The sequence below is a fragment of the Nannobrachium achirus genome, assembly GCF_963921795.1.
Source record: "Nannobrachium achirus genome assembly, chromosome: 11".
NCBI lineage: Eukaryota > Metazoa > Chordata > Actinopteri > Myctophiformes > Myctophidae > Nannobrachium > Nannobrachium achirus.
In genome coordinates, this window is record NC_137820.1 from 35364082 (window position 1) to 35384894 (window position 20813).

A 20813-nucleotide genomic window follows, 5' to 3' on the forward strand; every position below is an offset into this window, starting at 1 on the left:
TTTTGGGCTTTTATGCCTTTACTGGACAGGACAGTAGACTGACAGGAAATGGGGAGAGAGACAGCGATCGGGAATCGAACTGGCGACAGCTGCCAGGCACCATGCCTATGTGGCAATGCCTAAGTGGTATGCGCCTGGACCAGTAGGCCAGCAGGCGCCCAGATTTGAACCACTTTAACCATTATTTTATGCTTTAACTATTAAAAAATAGCAGATACAGAGAGCCGCGCTGCGAGCTTGTAGATCTGCTATTTTTGAAAAAACTTCATGTCAAGGACCCCCAAAATTAAATGGGTTTTAAGGCTCGTAAATGGCAGTGATATAACTACATAAATAGCCAAAGCAGCCAATGCATTCACATTAGGGCCCGGAGGGGGAGGAGGCCAGCCACCACTCCCGCGAAAGAAAAAAAATAACAACAACAAAAAACCTTTATTTTGAAATGCCCACCGGATTGAGAGGAAACTCTGTTGCCCCTCTTGACGAGTGCTAGGTGATTGCCCAATCAGATCAGTTGCTCTTTGGTGGGCCCAGTTAAAAAAAGGAGTTGTACAGAAACAAGTATGCTACTAGTGTTGATCAGTCTGTGAGGAGGAGGAGGAGGACGGAATTTCCATTCAAGTCTAGTATAATTTATACTGTATTGTGTTCTGATGGCCGCTGTGCTGTGCCGAGAGCTTCTGTTCTGTATTTTATTGTGTTCAGCGTTCTGACGGCCGGGCCAAATGTGCCAAATGCTTCTGTGATTCCATGATTAATGTCAGAGTGTTTGTGTTGGAGTGTCTCAGTGCTGTGGAAGAGTTCATGTGACTCCTGATCATTCCGAACTTCTGATGGGCGATCTCTGAACTTTTTCTAAAAACTCGTTCAGCCCCCAGATGTCCTGTCTGTCCTTGCCTGTTTTGCTATATTGTTGTTGTTGTTGTTTTATAACCAATTCACCCTTTGTCAAGTCCCGCCCATTGTCCCATCCCTCTTCACACCCATTGGTTGCAGTGTCTTGGTTGGACATTCGGTGGGACACTCCATCCACTACCATTCTAATTCAGTTGCTTCGTATTGTTATTCTGTGTGTTCAATTCTAATTTAAAACTTGGTTTCAGTCAAATGGAGCTGCTCAGTGGCAATATAGTGACTCAGCATGTTTTTAAATGTTTTTATTTCTCCAAAAATTATGTTTTAGCAAATTCAAACATCAAAAAGGCGGAACCAGGGCGGGACAAGGCAGATAGAGCCTGCTGGTTGGTCAGTCAGGGACCAACCAGAAGGCTGACAAAGGGTGAATTGAATCTATCAGCTCAACAGGTGCAAAAAGTGCAGTTCCACATTAGAGCAGCTAGGGGGTGCAGTACCCTGAGGACACGTGGTCAGGCAGCGGGACGGTGATGCGTGTCCAGGTGGACACGTTGACAGGACTGTAGATGGACGCCTCATGGAACTGGAAGGGAGAACAGCCCACGTTGTTCACGCTGGACGGAAGACACTCTGACTGGACCAGCTGCCACAAGTCTGACCTGAAGACAGAAAGAAAAAATATGTATTTACCCTGATGATACAGTAATTTCAATATGAGAACAATGGGCCCGATTCATCAATCTGGTCGTAAATATAGTGTAAACAAAGTCACTAAATCTGGCTTAAATTTCTGTAAGCAAAACCTGAGTCAGAGAGGGAGAGGAGAGGAGAGGAGAGGAGAGGAGAGGAGAGGAGAGGAGAGGAGAAGAGAAGAGAGGAGGACTCACCGGGCATCCTTCCTGTATTGCAGTTGGACAGAATGATGATCCTCACATAGATCTGCTTCACAGCCCACGACGATCTACAAGACAGTCACATCATCATCATCATCATCATCATCACCACAACAAGCTACAACACAAACTAACAGTCACCATGCAGACTACTTAGCAGTATTCAAACCCGGGGCCTTCTTGCTGTGAGGCACAACGCCCCTTTGTTGACCTTTTGAAAGCTTCCCCAGGAAACACAGATTGAATCATCACAAAAAGGCTTTTTGTTCAGCTTCACATTCAAACTGAAATAATATAACTTATCAGCAAAAACTGATATTATTTTGGTTCAATTACCGATATTGCATTTTTAAGGATGGAATGGCATAACCTTTGACTGCACTACCTGCACTGTTAACAAAGTATTCAATCAACCAAAATCCAAGGCCGATATTGATGAGCGATTACTGTTGCTTCCCTACCTTGAACTGCAGGATGTATCCGGGCTGTACGATGAGCTCTCGCGTTGCCAGTATGTTGTCAGTCCGGTCCTGGTTTTTGTTGGGCCAGTACAGATGGAAGGAGGGGTTCCCACAGAACCCGGCGGTCCGCACCGCGTTGGGATAGAAGCTCCAGCTCTCCTCGTGGGACACGCCCTCTGAAGGGGCGAGAGACACAGAAACCAACACACCCACAGAGCAAGAGAGGGAGAGAGGCAGGCAGGCAGGCAGGCAGGCAGACAGACAGACAGACAGACAGACAGACAGACAGACAGACAGACAGACAGACAGGCAAAAACTTAAATTCAGTTACTGGTTTAATTCATCAATGAACTTCATATCCATCGTAACTACTGTAGTTGACAAGGCGAGAGGATGGACAGTCAAGATGTTAGGATGTATCCTTTCCTAACTAGGTACCAAGGCTAAAGGATGGACAGTACAGGATATTTCCATTGGTGGCCATCTGCCGGTGTTTGACCAAGCTGTCCTCTGGCCAGCACAACCTCTGGCCGCACGATTGTCCGGCATTTGTAAGAGAGAGTAGCCTTTAGTGCAAATGTGTTATTGTTTCTACAGATGTGCCGTTTCAACTATTTTCCTGAGAATGTGAGGTTTTGAAATGGCACATCTGTATTTAAATGATCTCATTAAGTGCCTAAGGGCTGAGGTGGAGTCTAAAGAGGTGAGGCTTCAAATACATTGGGGAGTGGTTCTGCAGTTCTGACTGAATGGGTAGTTTGTTCCACAGTTTTGGAGCCAGGAAGAAGAGTCTGGGACGAGTGCAGCAACTGGGAGCCGATGGAGCTCCCTCCAGAGAAAGGGGGGACATGTGAAAATATTGGCTCGTTGAAGACCAAGTTTTGATATGACTGGATAAGGAGGAGGAATGTGAGAACAACGTGTTTACCGTCATCGAAGGTGTCGATCAGGGTGGAGGGGTTGATGTCGGAGCCTCCCACCAGGATGTTGTCAATGGCCCACTGCGCCCTCTCCTGGCTGGGGGTGGCCAGGCCAGACGAGACGGTGAAGGGCTGCCACCAGCGCAGCCTAGTGGCGTTGGTGAGAGACGCCTCTGGAAGGGCGATGTAGTCTCTGCGCACCGACACATACTTTAAATAGTCCATCTCATGGAGGAGAGACCATGACACTCCTATGAGAGAGAGATAGAGAGAGATAGTTAGAGAGATGTGAATGAGACAGAAAAAAACAGCGCACAATAATAATGATGATGGTGACGATTATGATGATGATAATGATAATAATAAATGGGTATGTATTTGATGTATGATGTCATCACCTCCGTCAGTGGAATAGTCCAATAGGACGCCTTCTTTGCGACACGTTGGCCTATGACACGACGTCATGTTGTCTTCACTTCCTATCCTGGCCCAGTACTCCACAAACCTACATGCAAGCACACATGCACAACGCACACACACACACGGCACACATGGTTTGAAGAAGTATAACTTCTATATCGCCTACTGTACTGTTCTCGGTTTGGAACACCTATAAATGATTCCGGTCAGAGAGTCGTGTGTGTGTGTGTGTTTGTGTGTGTGTGTGTGTGTGTGTGTGTGTGTGTGTGTGTGTGTGTGTGTGTGTGTGTGTGTGTGTGTGTGTGTGTGTGTGTGTGTGCAGGTGTGTGTGTGTGTGTGTGTGTGTGTGTGTGTGTGTGTGTGTGTGTGTGTGTGTGTGTGTGTGTGTGTGTGTGTGTGTGTGTGTGGCCTGGAAATAAAAACAATAAAGCTGTTGAATTCACATAAACTAAACATAAATGTATAGGCTATATAGGCTCAGAAAATATCAACGTATTTACACGATTACAGCAGTACAAATGTAAGTATTTTAATATATGTATGCATTTACACTTACTTGGTTCAGGTCTACAGTATTTAATGTATTTAACAGTATATTTAAAGTACTTTAGCCCTATATTTAATGTATTTTAACAGTACTTTTAAAGTACTTTAACCATATATTTAATGTATTTTAACAGTGTATTTAATGTATTCTACATACTTGGCTCCTCTCAGGTCCAGGTCCACGGTGACAGCTTGCCGTCCATCGGCTCCATCAAAGTACAAGGCGCTTCCTTCCACCAGGACGCCGCAGTCTGTACAGGGACGGCCCCCTTCTAGCACCGCCCACTGGGAGGCTCCGCCCCCTGACGGAGACCCCTCCCAGTCAAAGCGCTCCTTCAGAGACGCCTGCAAGGAGGACACGTGATGAGACTGTGGCCGAAAACCCTGCTCATTTGTTCCCTCCGCCCTCCAGCTTTAGACCTGGGGCCGAATCTACAAACTTCTAAAACCTAACAGGTTTCTGAAAACAGGTTGCTCAAAACGTTTTCATGTCAAGGACCCCCAAAATGATATGTATCTGGCCCGCAGATACACATTCTAGCACCAATCAAGATAAACCAGTTCAAGTGGTTGTCCTAAGATATCTGCACCATCAATTCATGGCACTGCTTTGTTGTACCTACTGCACATTACATTACACAAAAATAGCAGATCTAAAAGCTCATAGTGATGCACAAAATGACACTCTATGCGCTTGTATATAAAATATGATTCAAGAGGTTAAAATGATTGTGCCAAAATGTAAAATGGCACAGATAGATGCTTTTCCCGGTTTGAATTGATTAACCCAGAAATAGTTAGGGTTAGGGTTACCCCCACTTAATTAAACAGAGATACTGTGAACAGTGATCAAAGCTATTGAAGCAACAGATTGAATAAAATGATATAATGTTTATTATAAAACACTCTCCTCTCCTCTCCTCTCCTCTCCTCTCCTCTCCTCTCCCCTCCCCTCCCCTCTCCTCTCCTCTCCTCTCCTCTCCTCTCCTCTCCTCTCCATCATAACTGTATACCTTCAGTGCAGTGCTGGCGTAGCAGTTGTGTCCGGTGAACCCAGGGTCGCACAGACACCTCCGCTCCAGGCAGTCTCCATGTCCTCCACAGTGGGCGTCACAGGCAGGCCCCATGTACAGGTTCTCCACCCCCCACTGGGTGTCCGAGTGTTCCTGGAAGAACCGGAACCGGACCGCCCTGATCCATCCAAACACGCACGCACGCACACACGTACACACACACGCGCAAACACACACACACACACACACACACACACACACGCACGCACACACACACACACACACACACACACACACACACACACACACACACACACACATTACGTTTTTGATTAATTGAGTGAGTCGCGTTTTTTGAATCTTTTTATATTTGTATATTTGTGCCAACAACACGTCTGTGGCGCATTGTAGATCGTTTACTTTCGGCACGTGTAGCCAAGTATAAAGGGCTTTGCACACAGGCCCGTTGCATTTATTCAGTTTTCTGCATGATTAAAACACATTTGATTTGGTGTGCAATGCTGTGCGGAATCGAGCTCTGCGGATCTGAAAAGGAGTAATAAAAGGAGTCAATGAGTTTCTACCGCATGCGAAAAGACGCACAAATCGATCTGGGTTTGATCGGGAACCCGAGCAGGTATGCATGAGGTCATAGAGAATCATTGGTTTCTTTAAAAAAAAATCGTCAGTTTTTTCTGTGCGAAAAGTCGTGCCTGTGTGCAAAGCCCTTAAATCAGGCATTACGACAACATCAATGCCTGCCTAAATACGACTGAAAAGTCTAGTTTTGAAAATCTTATATTTAGTCAACGAAAACATTTCACATTGGGACAATTCCACTGGAGAAAAAAATGCCGGATAATCGGTAGATACTGATAGTCCGGAGGGACCCGACCTCAAATCACCCTGATTACCCTGTAGGGTGAGCCTATAGCATTATTTGTCATGCCAGCTGTGTTGTGTTCTATACTGTGTTGTTTATTGCGTTGTGTAGTATTGTGTTCATTTCAAAATGTGTATCCCACAATTTTTGTAAGAACACGCCCCCAGCGCCCACAGTGTCCCCAGCGGGAATCAAACCCAGGACCTTCTAGCTGTGATGCAATGGCGCTGCCGACTGCGCCACTTGCCCCTGTAGTATTGTGTTAACGTACTTGTTAGCCAGGCTGTCGGGCAGAGGGTAGACGGCTCTCTTCCAGGTCTCGGCAGGGAAGAAGACAGACGGCTGGGAGACGGCGCCCCCACAGCGGGGGTCCGCCGGGAGGCACTGGGGGACCAGGTACTTCCACGTCACCCCGAAATCCATGGAGTACTGGACATGAACCTGACGCTCTGCTGGTCGCTCTGGAGCACTGCACCCTACTGCGATCTGCACGCACACAATATATAATCATACACACCATAGACTGTAGAAAAGATGGACTAAGGGAACGGTGACTACAGAGCGTAAATGAAGCGTATGTATTCCACCATTTTCTACTTCCTGACCTGAAATGGAAATTAAGCCAGAATTCTATTGTTTTTTTTTTTTTACATTAACCACTTGAACCCTAGATTCCCTATTCTGAAGAGAACGTTAGCCGAAAATAGCTGATCTACAAACACACAAGGTGAGGCGTTGTAGATCGACTATTTTTTGCAATAGGTAGAGGGGAAAAAAGTGCAGAGCCAACAGTTGTATGTCATCTTGTAGTTATTTTAATAATTGTCATTTTGTAGTTTTTGCGACCGTAGGTCGCAGTTTACCGTCAGAACCGGCACAGCTTATCCGTATACGTGTAGTGCCTGAAACTGAGGTTCCCTGTGACATCACAGGTGACATCACAGTGATGTCAGATACTCAGAGCAGGGATCACAGGTGACATCACAGTGGTGTGGCTGGTTCAGACAGGGATCTCCATGTATGGGCATAAAAGGGATTGTGTGTTGTGATGTCATGGGAACCACTCTATGCCCATATATGGAGATCCCTGATGTCATCAATATTAAAAACTCATTGATTGCCAAGGCCCGAGTTTCCCCGAGTTATTACAGTAGTCCCAGGCTGCCACAGCCCGAGTTTCCTGAGTTGGCAGCCATTTTGAAAAAAATAAATAAAGAAAACTTTTTTTTTTTTTTTTTTTTCAAAACATTTTTTTTTATAAAAAAAAAAATCCAAAAATGCCTAAAATGTATTAGGCATGATCGCAATCGCGAAATTGCATGTTTAGCCCCATAACAAACACATCTTTCAAAATGGCAAAATGTTTGTTTTGTCTGACTTTGAAGGCTTCTATCTCATGAATGCCTGAACAGATTTCCAAGCGGATGTTTTTGTTTGAAAGCTGAAAAGTACTACACATAATGGTGCATGATCTAGGCATGGGCGTGCACGATCCGTGCACTAAACATTGATCCGTGCACTAGAAATTTAGGAAGGTGGCATCCTGGTACTTGGCGGCCATCTTGAAAAGGGCAATCAATGAGTTAAGCCCATATCTAACAGGACTTCATATCCATATATGGGGAACTGGTCCGATATACATCACTGGCCAGACGGCCAAGACATGGCGCGACCTCGCCCTTGTCGCCCTGAGGCGTCTTACTAGTAGTATGTATTATATTTACCTTGAACTGCATTACCCAGCCTTTATCAGGGATGATGTCATGGGTGACAGCGTAGACTTCCCGCCCGTCGTCACTCCCGCAAACCATCACTCCATCTGGAGAACTGCAAAACCTCTGGATGACACAGTCCTCTGAGAACAGCCAATGAGCACTCACTGCACACAGACAGACAGGCAGACAGACAGGCAGACAGACAGACAGACAGAGAAAGACAGGCAGACATACAGAATGTGGAAAGTTAGAAATTGCGAATAGATTCATGTAAACATAATAATACCTAATGCATTTGTGACAAAAGTGATTATTAATAAATAATAATATTACCATTTTAGTTGTTACGTCATATAAAGTAGGGAATCAGAGCAATGCAATGAGGTATTACATTCGTTTAGATTGACCCAAATAGTTTTGGATTTACATGTCAACCTTTTTCTGCTGTTGTTTGATGTCAGGCAGAAACCTTGTATCTCTATTATGTTTTTGTTACTTATTTTGTTGTAAATGAATGCCCTACTACTACTGAAAATAGTACATCTACAAGCTCACCACGCATTGCTGAGCTTGTAGATCTGCTCTTTTCAGTATTCCCCCCCCCCCCCCCACCCCCCCCCCATTTTTCTCTTCTTTTTTTTTGCCCACTCACACTTGACCTGTAATATATTTAGTGACAGACCCATAGGCCAATCACACGGTACCTATAGGCGTTTCCTCTGGCTCGCTGTCCGGCCCCCTGCCGGAGGCGGTGCCGTCGGCCGGCGTCCTCTCGTGGTTGGGTAGGGCCACGCCGCCAAACGTGTCGGAGATGTGAGCGCGCGTATCCGAGCCCGAGATGAGCACGTTGTCCAGCGCCCAGTCGCTGTGGTCGGCTCCGTCGTGCTGCGGCTGCCACCAGCGCACGCGCACTCCCTCCTGGCGAGCAGCAGGGGGCAGCAAAACGTTCACAAACCTGACGACGTGATAGAGGTAGCGTTAGGACCAGTGCGGCAAGCGTTCGCCCTTGGATATGAAGCCAAAATGCTGCAGAAAACGCTGCCGTCCTCATGAATGGCCCAGAAGGGGTCGCTAATTCCCCTACTGCAAAATAATTACCATTCCACTGGAGTCAATGGTGAGTTCACTTGACTTTACACTTCGTTTTACTACCTTACCTTTCCATAAATACTTTATTTTCAATTTGCTAGTTTCATGTCTTCATGATACACATTTTTGTAAGTTATGGTTCTGTTAAAAAATAAATAAAAAAATAAGATGGCAAAGCAGGGTATGTTTTTGGGCTGCTTCCACCCAATAGCATTCGTTTACGATTCAATTCGGGGACTGGAAAATTGTGGATCTGAACTCACTGATATAGATCACGTCACGGCTCCCCTGAATCCAAACTGTGTGTGTGTGTGTGTGTGTGTGTGTGTGTGTGTGTGTGTGTGTGTGTGTGTGTGTGTGTGTGCTACCCTAATTTAGTGTATCATAATATATCTGTGTCTATATTGTCGTTGTCGGGTGGAAACCTCGTATCTCCAAGTTTCAAATTTGTACGTTCTTTCGCAAAGTAAAGCCCTGCTTCATCATACAAGGCCGTCGCACAAAAGTAGCAGAACAGCAGAACAGCAGATCTACAAGCACACAACGCCTGTGATTTACGTGTGCTTGTAAATCGGCTGTTTTTACTAGTTTAAATCATTTTTAAAATGATAAATGCAAAATGAACGGTTTTGGACATACAAGGTATTCACCCGACAACAACAATATTTCTGTATCCTGTGTCATTTTACTGCTGTGCTGTTAATGTCACCTGAATTTCCCCTTGTGGGATCAATAAAGGTATATCTATCTATCTAATATTTCAGTCAGTAGTGTGTGTTTATTAAATAAAATAAAAATGGTAAATGGTGCATTTATATAGCGCTTTTAATCCAAAGCGCTTTACATAGATTGTGCATTACATTCACCCATTCACACACACATTCATACACCGGTGGCGGAGGAAGCCATGCAAGGCACCAACCTACTCACCGGAGGCAATTAGGGGTTCAGAGTCTTGCCCAAGGACCCTTCGACATTAACTCATATTACCCAGGTTTAGTGTACAGATCGTAGAAGATCTCTGTCAGCAGGATCCAGTGGATTCCTCCGTTCAAGCTGTACTCCAGCAGAACTCCTTGGTTACGGTTGCTCGGGGCGACCATGCATCCGTACATGAAGTAGAACTGGACAAACTCGGCGCTGGTCAAGTTTAGGTCCACCGTGACCAGCTGTCTGCTGCAACCCTAACCCGACACCCATACAACATGCACGCACGCACGCACGCACGCACGCACGCACGCACGCACGCACGCACGCACACACACACACACACACACACACACACACACACACACACACACACACACACACACACACACACACACACACACACACACACACGTCAGGTTGAGATCTACTGTGAACTACAACCCTTTAACACCTCTGTAATGGACAGACTGACCAAACGAGACTTCGGAGAGGAGATAGAAAATTCATGAATGAACGAATCAACGTTTGAATGTTTACCCCGCTGAAGTGCAGCGCCGCCCCAGAGGCCACGGCTCCACACACGCTGCTGAGCTTGCCTCCGGTCAGCAGGTTCCAGTGAGAGAGGGACGGGGCTCTGCTGAAACTGTCCTTCAACTGGGAGGGCAGGGGAGCCACCGCCTCGTCACAGTACTCACCTCCCCACTCCGGATCACACCTAGAAGATACAAGGTCAAACGTAAACCCTAATCCTAACCTTAACCCCAAAACTAGCTCTGGCTCATAGCGAGCAGCTGCCCACATACCGCCGGTAGAACAGCCTCTCATCTGTAGTAAAAAAATATAATAAAAGCTACTCGCTAGTCGCTACTCACCAAAAACAAGACGGTTTAGAAAGCTGAACAGGAAGAGTTGAGTAACTAAAACCTTTTTCTTTTTCTTCTTCCAGTTAAATATTTTCTTTTCTGGCTAAAAGGTGTATTTTAGACGTGACGTGAGGTGGGGGGCTTATAGTGTTCCCACTAAGACTTTAGACTTTCAACATCTTAAAACAACATCTTTGTTTTGGGGAGTAGCTAAAGCATTTTCCTGGATCCTCACAAGAGAAATGACTGTTCTATGCTTAATTTTTTTTCTATTAAGCTTACAATTAGTGTTGCTTGTGTGTGTGTGTGTGTGTGTGTGTGTGTGTGTGTGTGTGTGTGTGTGTGTGTGTGTGTGTGTGTGTGTGTACGTACACACAGGAGTTCTGCTGACAGCGTCCGTGTCCAGAGCACATGTCGGGACATCCGTCTCCTACGTACAGGTTGTCCAGAGCCCATGTCTGCTGCTTGTCAAACGGTGCCTGTTGGTACCACCTGAACCTGGTGGCTGGAGACCTGTGCTCGCACAAACACAAACACAAGCACGCGCGCGCACACACACACACACACACACACACACACACACACACACACACACACACACACACACACACACACACACACACTTAACACTTCATGTACACTTTCTTAAAACAAATGTGTTTTGGGGGGGAAAAACATCAAGGCACCCCGTCTTTAAGTACAGTATCCCACAAGATGTAACGTTGACAATACAAACAATATATATTTCATGGGTATAAAAACAAATACCTCCTCCATACTAAGCTGCTACTATGCGTGCATACCGTGCTTGTGTGCGTGCGTACAGTACCTTGCGTATGGCGGGATGGGCAGGGTGACACGCCCCCACTTGTTGTATGTGTCGCTCAGCAGCACCCTCTGCAGGGTGTGGGAGGAACAGTCTGGACTGGTGGGCAGACAGTCTCTGACCAGAGGAAGCCATGATAGACCCAGATCCAAAGAATACTCCAGTTCTATAGCTGTAATATAAACATCCACGTTAGACCCAGATCCAACAAATAGCCTACTCCCAACTCTATAGCTATGATATACCATATACAGCCATGTTAGAAACAGATACAAGGAATACTCCAACTCTATAGCTGCAATATAGGAAGCCACGTTAGATCCAGATCCTACGAATACTCCAGTTCTACATCCATGTGTAGTTTTATAGCTGTACTTTTCTACAAATATGTTAGACCCAATTTTATAGCTGTAATGTATACATCCACATTAGACGCATATCCAAGAACTCCCAAAGGTTTCCTGACTTCTTGCAGTTGAAACATACAAAGAGGTGGACAATACAAAAAATGTGGCTTTGAATCAATCATTTACGTGCATTTTATCTCGCTGTTTACTTGCACAAGAAAAAACAACGGGTTGGTTTCTAGCTTGTGAGTTCACAGCAAGTGAGTTTGAATTCCACCTCCGGTTAACAATACATGTAAACCATGCAGTGAATGATAATAATAATGTTTCTCAATAACTTCGTTAAGTCTTTGGTATGAAACGTCGTTCTCACCGGCCACAATAAAGATAACCAGAACGATATGTCGGCGTTCACATCAATTATGTTGGTGTTATCGTTGTGGTGTTAGGTCTCCACTTGAGTTTAGTACGATTTTTAAAACGATATCTTTATCTTTATCGTGCCCGGTGGGAATGACACTTGAAACTGTAAATAGTGCAAATGTCTTTTTAACCGTTTTAATACTATTGATGGACTTGTCAAATATTAGATGTAGAAATTGTGAAAATAGCCGATCTACATGCTCACAATGCCTCGCGTTGCGAGGCGTTGTGAGCATGTAGATTGTCTATTTTCACAATAGAACTGTGTTATACAAAATGTAATGTGTCAACTTTAAGTGCTCGTCAGGGTGGGGGGTTCACAGTTAAATTATGGTTATTTTGGGGGTCATGGCCTGAAAAGGTTGAGAACCACTGACTTACAGTAACAGGAGTTGGTGACGGAGCAAGAGGCGGAGAAGTCAAACTGGATGAAGGCGTCGGCTCCCAGGGAGATGTCGGTGGTGACGGCGTAGCGCGTGTTGGACTTCTCGATGAAGGCGAAGGCCGGGCCGTCGGAGCCGCACACCGGCATGCGAGTCCCGCCGGGGTGCAGCAGCCACGAGCGGCCATCTATGGAGGAGAAGTCATCCTCCAGGGGACCCCAGCCACTGGCACTGCCACCCACCACCACCTGTAGGACAACATCAGGGTTATTATAGGAAATACACATACCACCAGCCACTGGCACTGCCACCCAACACCACCTGTACCATAGGACAATGGTCCCCAAATTATTTTTGGAGGTCCCCAGATGTTTAGCTAATGGGTTAGCAGTGTTTTCTCACTTAACAGTAAACAGAACAACATGCGTGTATACAGGGTATCTACCGACAAGGATATAATTATAAGGAGACAATTTAAGGACTTTAATGCCAACTCCAAGTGCTTGTCAGGGTAGGGGGTCCCCCGTTGAAATATGATTATTTTGGGGGCCGCGGCCTGAAAAGGTTGAGAACCACTGGATTAGATTAGACACTGGTGGTGGTTGTCTACCTGGTCGATGACCCAGGGGCTGTAGAAGTGTCCGTTCTCGGACGGCTGCCACCAGCGCAGGCGGGTGGCGGCGGTCCGCGCGCGCAGCGGGATCTCCAGGGCCACCAGGCGAGCCTGGTTGCTGCTGTTGCTGAACAGGAAGTCCTGCATCAGGACCCAGGAAAGACCCCCGTCCACCGAGAACTGCAGGAGCACCGGCTGCGAGCGAGGGTCCGGCGCCGCTTTGCCGCACCCCAACCTCAAGAAGAACTGAACGAACCTGTTCACACACACACACACACACACACACACACACACACACACACAACACACACACACACACACACACACACACACACACACACACACACACACACACACACACACACACACACACACACACAGACAAACAATGTATATAAACATGTAAGAATGGTTTAATTATACTTACCGGTATGAGGTCTTTCCTGGCATCACCAAATACTGACCAGATCCAAACTTTGAGGGACAGAAGTACCGCTTGCGTAGGACAATGTGGGACGGGCTTGGGGGTGTGTGTGCTGTTAAATGCCTTGACGTCATATTCGACCATAGGCCTAATACTGCCTTTAATGTTGTTATTAACCTGCTCTCATGTTATTTTAACAGGCTTAAAACATATCTTGCAGGAAAAGAGACAATGAGAGAGATTTGCAACGGAAAACCAACTTCATTTTGAACCGTTGCTTTTAAAACAAGCTTTATGTAACTAATAAATAATGTGTGTTAACACCTGCGCATTGATTTATTACTGAAGCCTGCCAGTCACAATGTGGGACGGTGTCTCAATTCGTGGGACGCCTGAAAAGTCATGGAAATGTGGGACTGTCCCACTCCCACCCAAAGGGGGACATCTGGTCACCCTACCTAATGTTGACCTATTCTAGAAGTATAGGCTATGTTTCTGAAATATACATGAACCAGGCTTTCCAAGATAAATATTCCAAAGTACCAACCGTTGCTTAGAATAATAGCAAACTGTGGGTACCGACTCTGCATACTCATATTTGGAAGCCTGGACCATGTACATAAACCAATGGTCTGAACATTGCTAGCATGTGTGTGTGTGTGTGTGTGTGTGTGTGTGTGTGTGTGTGTGTGTGTGTGTGTGTGTGTGTGTGTGTGTGTGCGCGCCTGCGTGCACGTTACCTAGCATTAGTCAGGTCCATATCTTGGGTCAGTAACATCCTCAGTCCGTCCTCGCTGAAGAACAGGTGGTTTCCACTGGACATGATGCCACACTTCCTGCTCAACTTCCCTCCACTGAGCAGAGCGAAGCGCTCCGAGTCCACCGCCCCTCCTACACGCGCGCACACACACACACGCACACGCACACACACACACACACACACACACACACACACACACACACACACACACACACACACACACACACCGTGAGTATCCTACGAGTATCCGTGTGAGTTGGGGAGTCCTTCCCCTGCTGTGCTGAGCTGCAGCACGCTGCTGACGCTCTGATTGCACAGCATATCAATGCCGTGACCGTCGGCTTGAAACCTCGTAAGTCCATCACCGTGTCCAACTGTTTCTGCTCGACAGCAACAATTATGCCTTGTTGACTGGAGCCTCTGGATCACTCAGGTTGGACATTTTAAGAAATCCATCCATCCATCTTCAACCGCTCATCCAGAATCGGATCGTAGGGGTAACAGTTCCAACTGATATTTCCAGAGTTGCCTATCCTGAGCAACTTCCTCTACTCCTTCAGGGAGTATACCCAGGCGTTTCCAGGCCAGTGTGGAGATAGAATCCTTCCATCTGGTCTTTGGTCTGCCACAGGGTCTCCCCCAGTGGGACGTGCATCGAGGACCTTCCTAGGAAGGCGCTCGGGAGGCATCCGTACTAGATTGCCCGAACCACCTAAGCTGACTCCTTTCCAAGTGTAGGAGCAGAGGTTCTACTCCAAGTCTCTCTCGGGTGACTGAACTTCTCTCCCTATCTCTAAGGGATATACCAGCCACACGTCTGAATGCAGCTGCCAAACAGGATGTACCGGTACTCACCCTCACTGTAGATGCATGCGAATAATGATTAACTACTTTAATCCTGCATTGCAATCAATCAAACAAACCTGAAATTTCTCTTTTGGGTCTCGAGCCAAAACGTTTGGGAACCACTGAACTATGATATATCAGTGTCACGCACGCACGCACGCACGCATGCACGCACGTACAAAAACATACCTTCAAAGTCCTCCTTGAGGAAGTCCGGGTTGGGCGTGTTGGGCAGCGAGCAGTCGGGACCGGAGTATCCCGGGTCGCACACGCAGTGCGTCCCGCCTTCGCACGCACCGTGACCGTGACACATGTCCTGGCACTGAGGACCCACGTACACATTGTCCAGAGCCCAGGTGGGAGGGGCCTGACCCGACGAATAGAAACCCTGGTACCAGCGGAACCTCACCGACCTGAGAGAGAGAGAGAGAGAGAGAGAGAGAGAGAGAGAGAGAGAGCGAGCGAGAGAGAGAGAGGGGTGGAAATATGGTATGGAGAACTTAGTTTTGGTTAGTTTATTCAAAAATAATCAACAAACACTTAAAACTTCAAAAGGACAACACATTTAAGTCCAGGAAGTATTTTTCCTTGTACACTCCTTGTACAGTCATGTACATTAAATAAACATACTGTATTTTCAAGACAAACATAAATTATACTCCCAGTCCCTATCTTATACTGGAACCTCCAGTACCAGGTCCTAGATGACCTCAAGAACCGAGGTTTCTAGGCTGTTCCATTCACCATATTCAAACAGCGGCCATTTTGCTATTAATTTAATGAAATAATGTCCCCCTGGGTAGCATTTCTTCCCTATACCGCACATTATGACATCTGAGCAAAGTGAATGAAGTACCTCTGTAGCTCTGATAGTGTGTTTAAAAACCATTCCACCTGGTTCCTCAAACTCCTTGGATCCAACTCCTCTGCCATGTTTCTTACCCACAAAGGCGCAGCTTGCCAAAGCTGACGACCTCCCTCCTCCAGCCGTGGGTGGTGCCAGGGTAGTAGACGGAGGCAGGGTGGAGCTCGGTGGAGCACAGGGAGGACGGGGTGGCACCGCCCGCGCACAGGGGCACCAACAGGTGCCACGTCGAGCCGAAGTCCCGCGAGAACTCCAGGCGCACGGGGTTTGAAGAGGAGCTGTCCGTCGTGCATCCCACGTTGATCTGGACACGCACACACACACACACACACACACGCACGCACACACACACACACACACACACACACACACACACACACACACACACACACACACACACACGGTGGTGGAAAAAGTACACATATTTTACTTAAATAAAAGTATCAATAATGCAATATAGTGTGGCAACTTGAGTGTGGCATCAAAAAGTACTTAAAGTACCAAAAGTACAAAATGTTTGAAAAAAGCCGATCTACAAGCTCACAATGCGTCAGTTTTCAAATAAATGTAGCAAAGTCAAAGTACAATATTTGGATCCGAGATGTAGTGGAGTAAAAGTAAAAGTATTGGAAATTGGAAATACTCAAGTAAAGTACAAATACCTCAAAAGTGTACCTAAGTACGGTACTTGAGTACTTAGTTACATTACACCACTGCGCAACACACACACATACATAACAGCAACAAGCGGATGTAAGTGATAGTTGCTCTATGTGTGTGTGTGTGTGTGTGTGTGTGTGTGTGTGTGTGTGTGTGCGTGCGTGCGTGCGTGCGTGCGTGCGTGCGTGCGTGCGTGCGTGCGTGCGTGCCTACCTCAAATTGGATGATAGTGTGTTCGTTGACGTCGATGTCTCTGGTGGTGATGGAGTGTTCCCAGCTCACTGGACACAAACACCATGGCAGACTCATCCTGATCCCTGCACACACACACACACACACACACACACACACACACACACACACACACACACACACACACACACACACACACACACACAAGACATTTAGACAGTGTAATTGGTGATGAACCCATTTATTATTAGGGGTCATTTGAAAACCTATACTGCTTCAGCAAAGACCTGCTGTGAGTACTCATTATCCTTTTGTAACAATGCCTAACCCTAAACCTTAATCCTAACCCTAACGCTAAGCTCACAAAAGGTGTGTGTGTGTGTGTGTGTGTGTGTGTGTGTGTGTGTGTGTGTGTGTGTGTGTGTGTGTGTGTGTGTGTGTGTGTGTGTGTGTGTGTGTGTGTGTGTGTCTCCTCACAGGCCAGTCTTCTGGTAGGGGCAGTAGACCCCAGTGTTGCCCCCGGGGTAGAACAGCCAGTTGTTGGCCTCCGGTCCATCCTCGAAGCCGTCGAACACCAGAGGAGAGTTCTGGAGAGAACCGCCGTCGATGATGAGGTCATCTATGACCCACACCTCCTCCTTCTTACCTGGAGCACACACACAAACGTTGTCAAACGTTGACATACAGCACATGTTGACTAGGGGGGATATGAGTTACGAATCGTACGGCGAGTTACGTCTCAATAGGCTCGCCGAATTAATCAGCGGTGCCTCTTGTGACACAAAGGGTCTCCTTTGTGTCTCTATAGGGACTCATCAAATTATTGGCTTAGGAATATGACAAAAACGAAATAATATCCATGAATGGTAAAGTAATCGATAGGAAGAAATAGTCATTGTGGGGGTGAACTATCCCTTTAAGTCCGCTTTAGGCTGCGTGCCTGGAAGGGAACACCCTTCTAGTCACCGTCTGACTTCCTGGGATGTCCGTCCTAAGAAGTTACAATGTGCATTTTGGAGAGTGAGAGTGTGTTGCACATGTCTTAAGGTTAATGTTAGGAAGGGGAGACAGAGAGAGAAGAGAGAGAGATGGTACAGTCTCACCACTGTTGTAGGGTTGCCACAGTCTGAAGCGCGTGGCGTTGGTCTGAGCGCTGGCAGGGAGGGGCAGGTGCAGGAACAAGGTGTCAGTGGAGGTGGGGAAGTAGAACTCGTCCAACAGGAGCCAGCTGATGCCTCCGTTCACCGAGTACTGCAGGAGGACCGAGTGGGAGCGCTCTGGAACACCTGAACAGCACACACCACGGCTCACGTTAACATGAAGCTATATGGGGGGTTAGGGTAGACTAGACTGTACCCTCACAAAAACATGCAGTAATCCTGGTCTCTATACTGCCTCCCCCTGGCCTGCCGGGTCGTCTTGATGGAGTGGAAAGGAACTGGTTGGAATAACATACCTGGGAATCTCCCCCCCTGTCAGGTGAAAAGAAGCGGCTTGGACTCCTCATGCATAGAAGGAAGCATGAGGTCAGTCTGTAATAAAGGTATCTATCTATCTGTTGCTCTCCCCAGGTTGGCAGAGGGAGTGTAGCACCCAGGGTTACATTACACAATTGGCACTGGGTGAAAAATGGCTTTCAAAATCGTGGGATAAAAAAATGATACAAAACATGAAGCTAACATGAATGCATGAATGCATGAAGGATTCATTGGTTCATTCATACCATTAAATAACAGCCGTTTAATATGTAGTAACACATATCAGTGCTACAGAGCAAGCATCCCAGGACTGGGAGGGTTGGTTGACCAATGGAGTGGATTCACAGGCATGCACAGAGAGGAACTGTTCTGTGCCTACTCCAGTTAAAACTATGGTAGGCCTATAGGTCAGACACTCAGATGGTCCGCAGACTGTCACAAACAACATGTCACAACGTGTCACATGTACCTTTAGTGATGAACTTGAAGCTGAACTGGATGTACAGAGTACTGGTGCAGTCCAGATCCCTGGAAACCAGCATACGAAGGCCGTCCTACACACACACATGCACACACACAAAGGCCATTAGAAAACAGGTGTGGTATCCCTTTAAAGACTGTTTAAAAACTGGTGTAGTACAGCTTTAAAGACTGTTTAAAAACAGGTGTAATACCCCTTTAAAGACTGTTAAAAAACAGGTGTAGTACCCCTTTAAAGATGAGGGCAGTGCCAGACTTGAGCGGCTCTCCGCTCAGTGTTCCTCGCTCGGCGCCGTGGACCTCAGGCCACGTCTCCTGCTGCAGGTTCTCGTTGAAGTCGTCCCTGAGGACGGAGGGCAGGGGGGCCGTCGGGACGCAGTGGGGACCCCCGAAGCCTTTATCACACCTAAACATAGAGCCTTATTAGAGTTAACACTTCATATCACACCTAAACATAGACCCTTATTAGAGTTAACACTTCATATCAGACCTAAACATAGACCCTTATTAGAGTTAACACTTCATATCAGACCTAATCATAATGCCTTATCAGAGTTAAAGGTAGGGTAAGTGATTTCACTTAAGTTTCAGTTTCAGTTTTCATGTAGGTGACGCGTATTTGGAATGGACACCCGGGCTCCAGACGGAGCCGCTCGATTGTCCACGACACTGCAAGCGGCGCGCAGGCCAGCGGACCTTGGTCCTGCTCTTCGCCCCCGAGCGCCGCAGGCGCGAGTGGCCGCGAAGAGCGGGCCAGGGCCGCGCGGCCGGCGGAGCGCCGCGCGAGTTACGAAGCCGTGGTGAATGCAATCGTTATATTTATGCCCAGGCCGTAAGGCCTGGGCAAGCCCACGATAAACGCCCTGTCCAAGCGACTACAATTGAGCGCTCCCTAGCTCCGCTTCAGCCAATCAAAAGCTTCGGTGGGCGGGGTTTCCCTGGAGCCCGGGTGTCCATTCCAAATACGCGTAGGTGACAGGAGGGGGCCTTCCTCCAATCAAGATCAAGTGGAGGCTGGCCTTGGCCCCACTCTATCCTGATTGGAAGAAAACCTGTCTCCCAACAGTTTTGGTGGAGCAAATGAAACCGCTTTTTTCTCCTCACAGAGGATAAGGCAGAAGACCAAATATGGACCAAACACTATACTACTGGTACTATCAGAACATAGACCCATTGTGTTATTATTTGAATTAAATGAAATCACTTAACCTACCTTTAACACTTCATATCACACCTAAACATACCAAAGACCTATCGGAATCCTAGGTGCCTGGGCGTCCAAGACTGCCCCCCCGAATGAGCTACAGGTGCCGTTTCAAGTCTGCAGGCTTTTCTGCACTTTTCCTGACAATCTCCTGCACATGCATTTTTTCACAGGTTTCTTTCCCTATTTTGCCTTTCTAATTTGTATGGGGATTGAAGCGTATATTTGCAGAAACCCACAAATGGTAACAAACCACTCCATTTCCATTGAAAAGCAGAATCCACCTTCATACCAATAGGTGGATTTAAATGTAGTCATAAAAATCACACCCGTGTGAAGTGGAGCTGTGTGTGTGTGTGTGTGTGTGTGTGTGTGTGTGTGTGTGTGTGTGTGTGTGTGTGTGTGTGTGTGTGTGTGTGTGTGTGTGTGTGGATCATGTGTACCGATTTTTGTGACATTTGAAGAAAATATGTAGGAAAAGGAGCAAAAAGTGTGTTTTGGAGAAAATTCAAGATGGCGGAAAATCTATCATGGCGCAAATGGGCGAGGCCTATATGGGGAGATGCGTCATGACCCTCTTTTCTCTTCTCTCTACAGTTCGTGGTTGTCTCTTCTCTCGTCTTTGAGTCTTTCCCTTCTTCTTGAGCGTTCTGCCACGTGTTTCCCTGCCGTAGCTTAGCTTCGCTTAGCTTCGTTAGCATCACGATGGCGGCTCGACGGCCCA

General features: G+C 46.9%; 1 protein-coding gene across 1 annotated transcript in view; it reads right to left on the reverse strand.

Annotated features, from left to right (window-relative positions):
* The window catches only part of reln (reelin), a gene marked incomplete at its 5' end in the record, with an annotated part of 143796 nt that overhangs the window by 13043 nt on the left and 109940 nt on the right, over positions 1–20813 (reverse strand). Inside the window, 25 exon segments of the mRNA XM_080737038.1 lie at positions 1353–1514; positions 1743–1816; positions 2210–2385; positions 3138–3380; positions 3528–3634; positions 4253–4440; positions 5109–5286; positions 6263–6477; positions 7716–7870; positions 8411–8661; positions 9786–9979; positions 10263–10440; positions 10961–11101; positions 11418–11586; positions 12566–12815; positions 13178–13436; positions 14345–14495; positions 15400–15623; positions 16153–16379; positions 16949–17006; positions 17008–17052; positions 17405–17573; positions 18031–18213; positions 18875–18959; positions 19114–19291. Coding sequence (XP_080593164.1) covers positions 1353–1514; positions 1743–1816; positions 2210–2385; positions 3138–3380; positions 3528–3634; positions 4253–4440; positions 5109–5286; positions 6263–6477; positions 7716–7870; positions 8411–8661; positions 9786–9979; positions 10263–10440; positions 10961–11101; positions 11418–11586; positions 12566–12815; positions 13178–13436; positions 14345–14495; positions 15400–15623; positions 16153–16379; positions 16949–17006; positions 17008–17052; positions 17405–17573; positions 18031–18213; positions 18875–18959; positions 19114–19291 — 4260 coding nt within the window.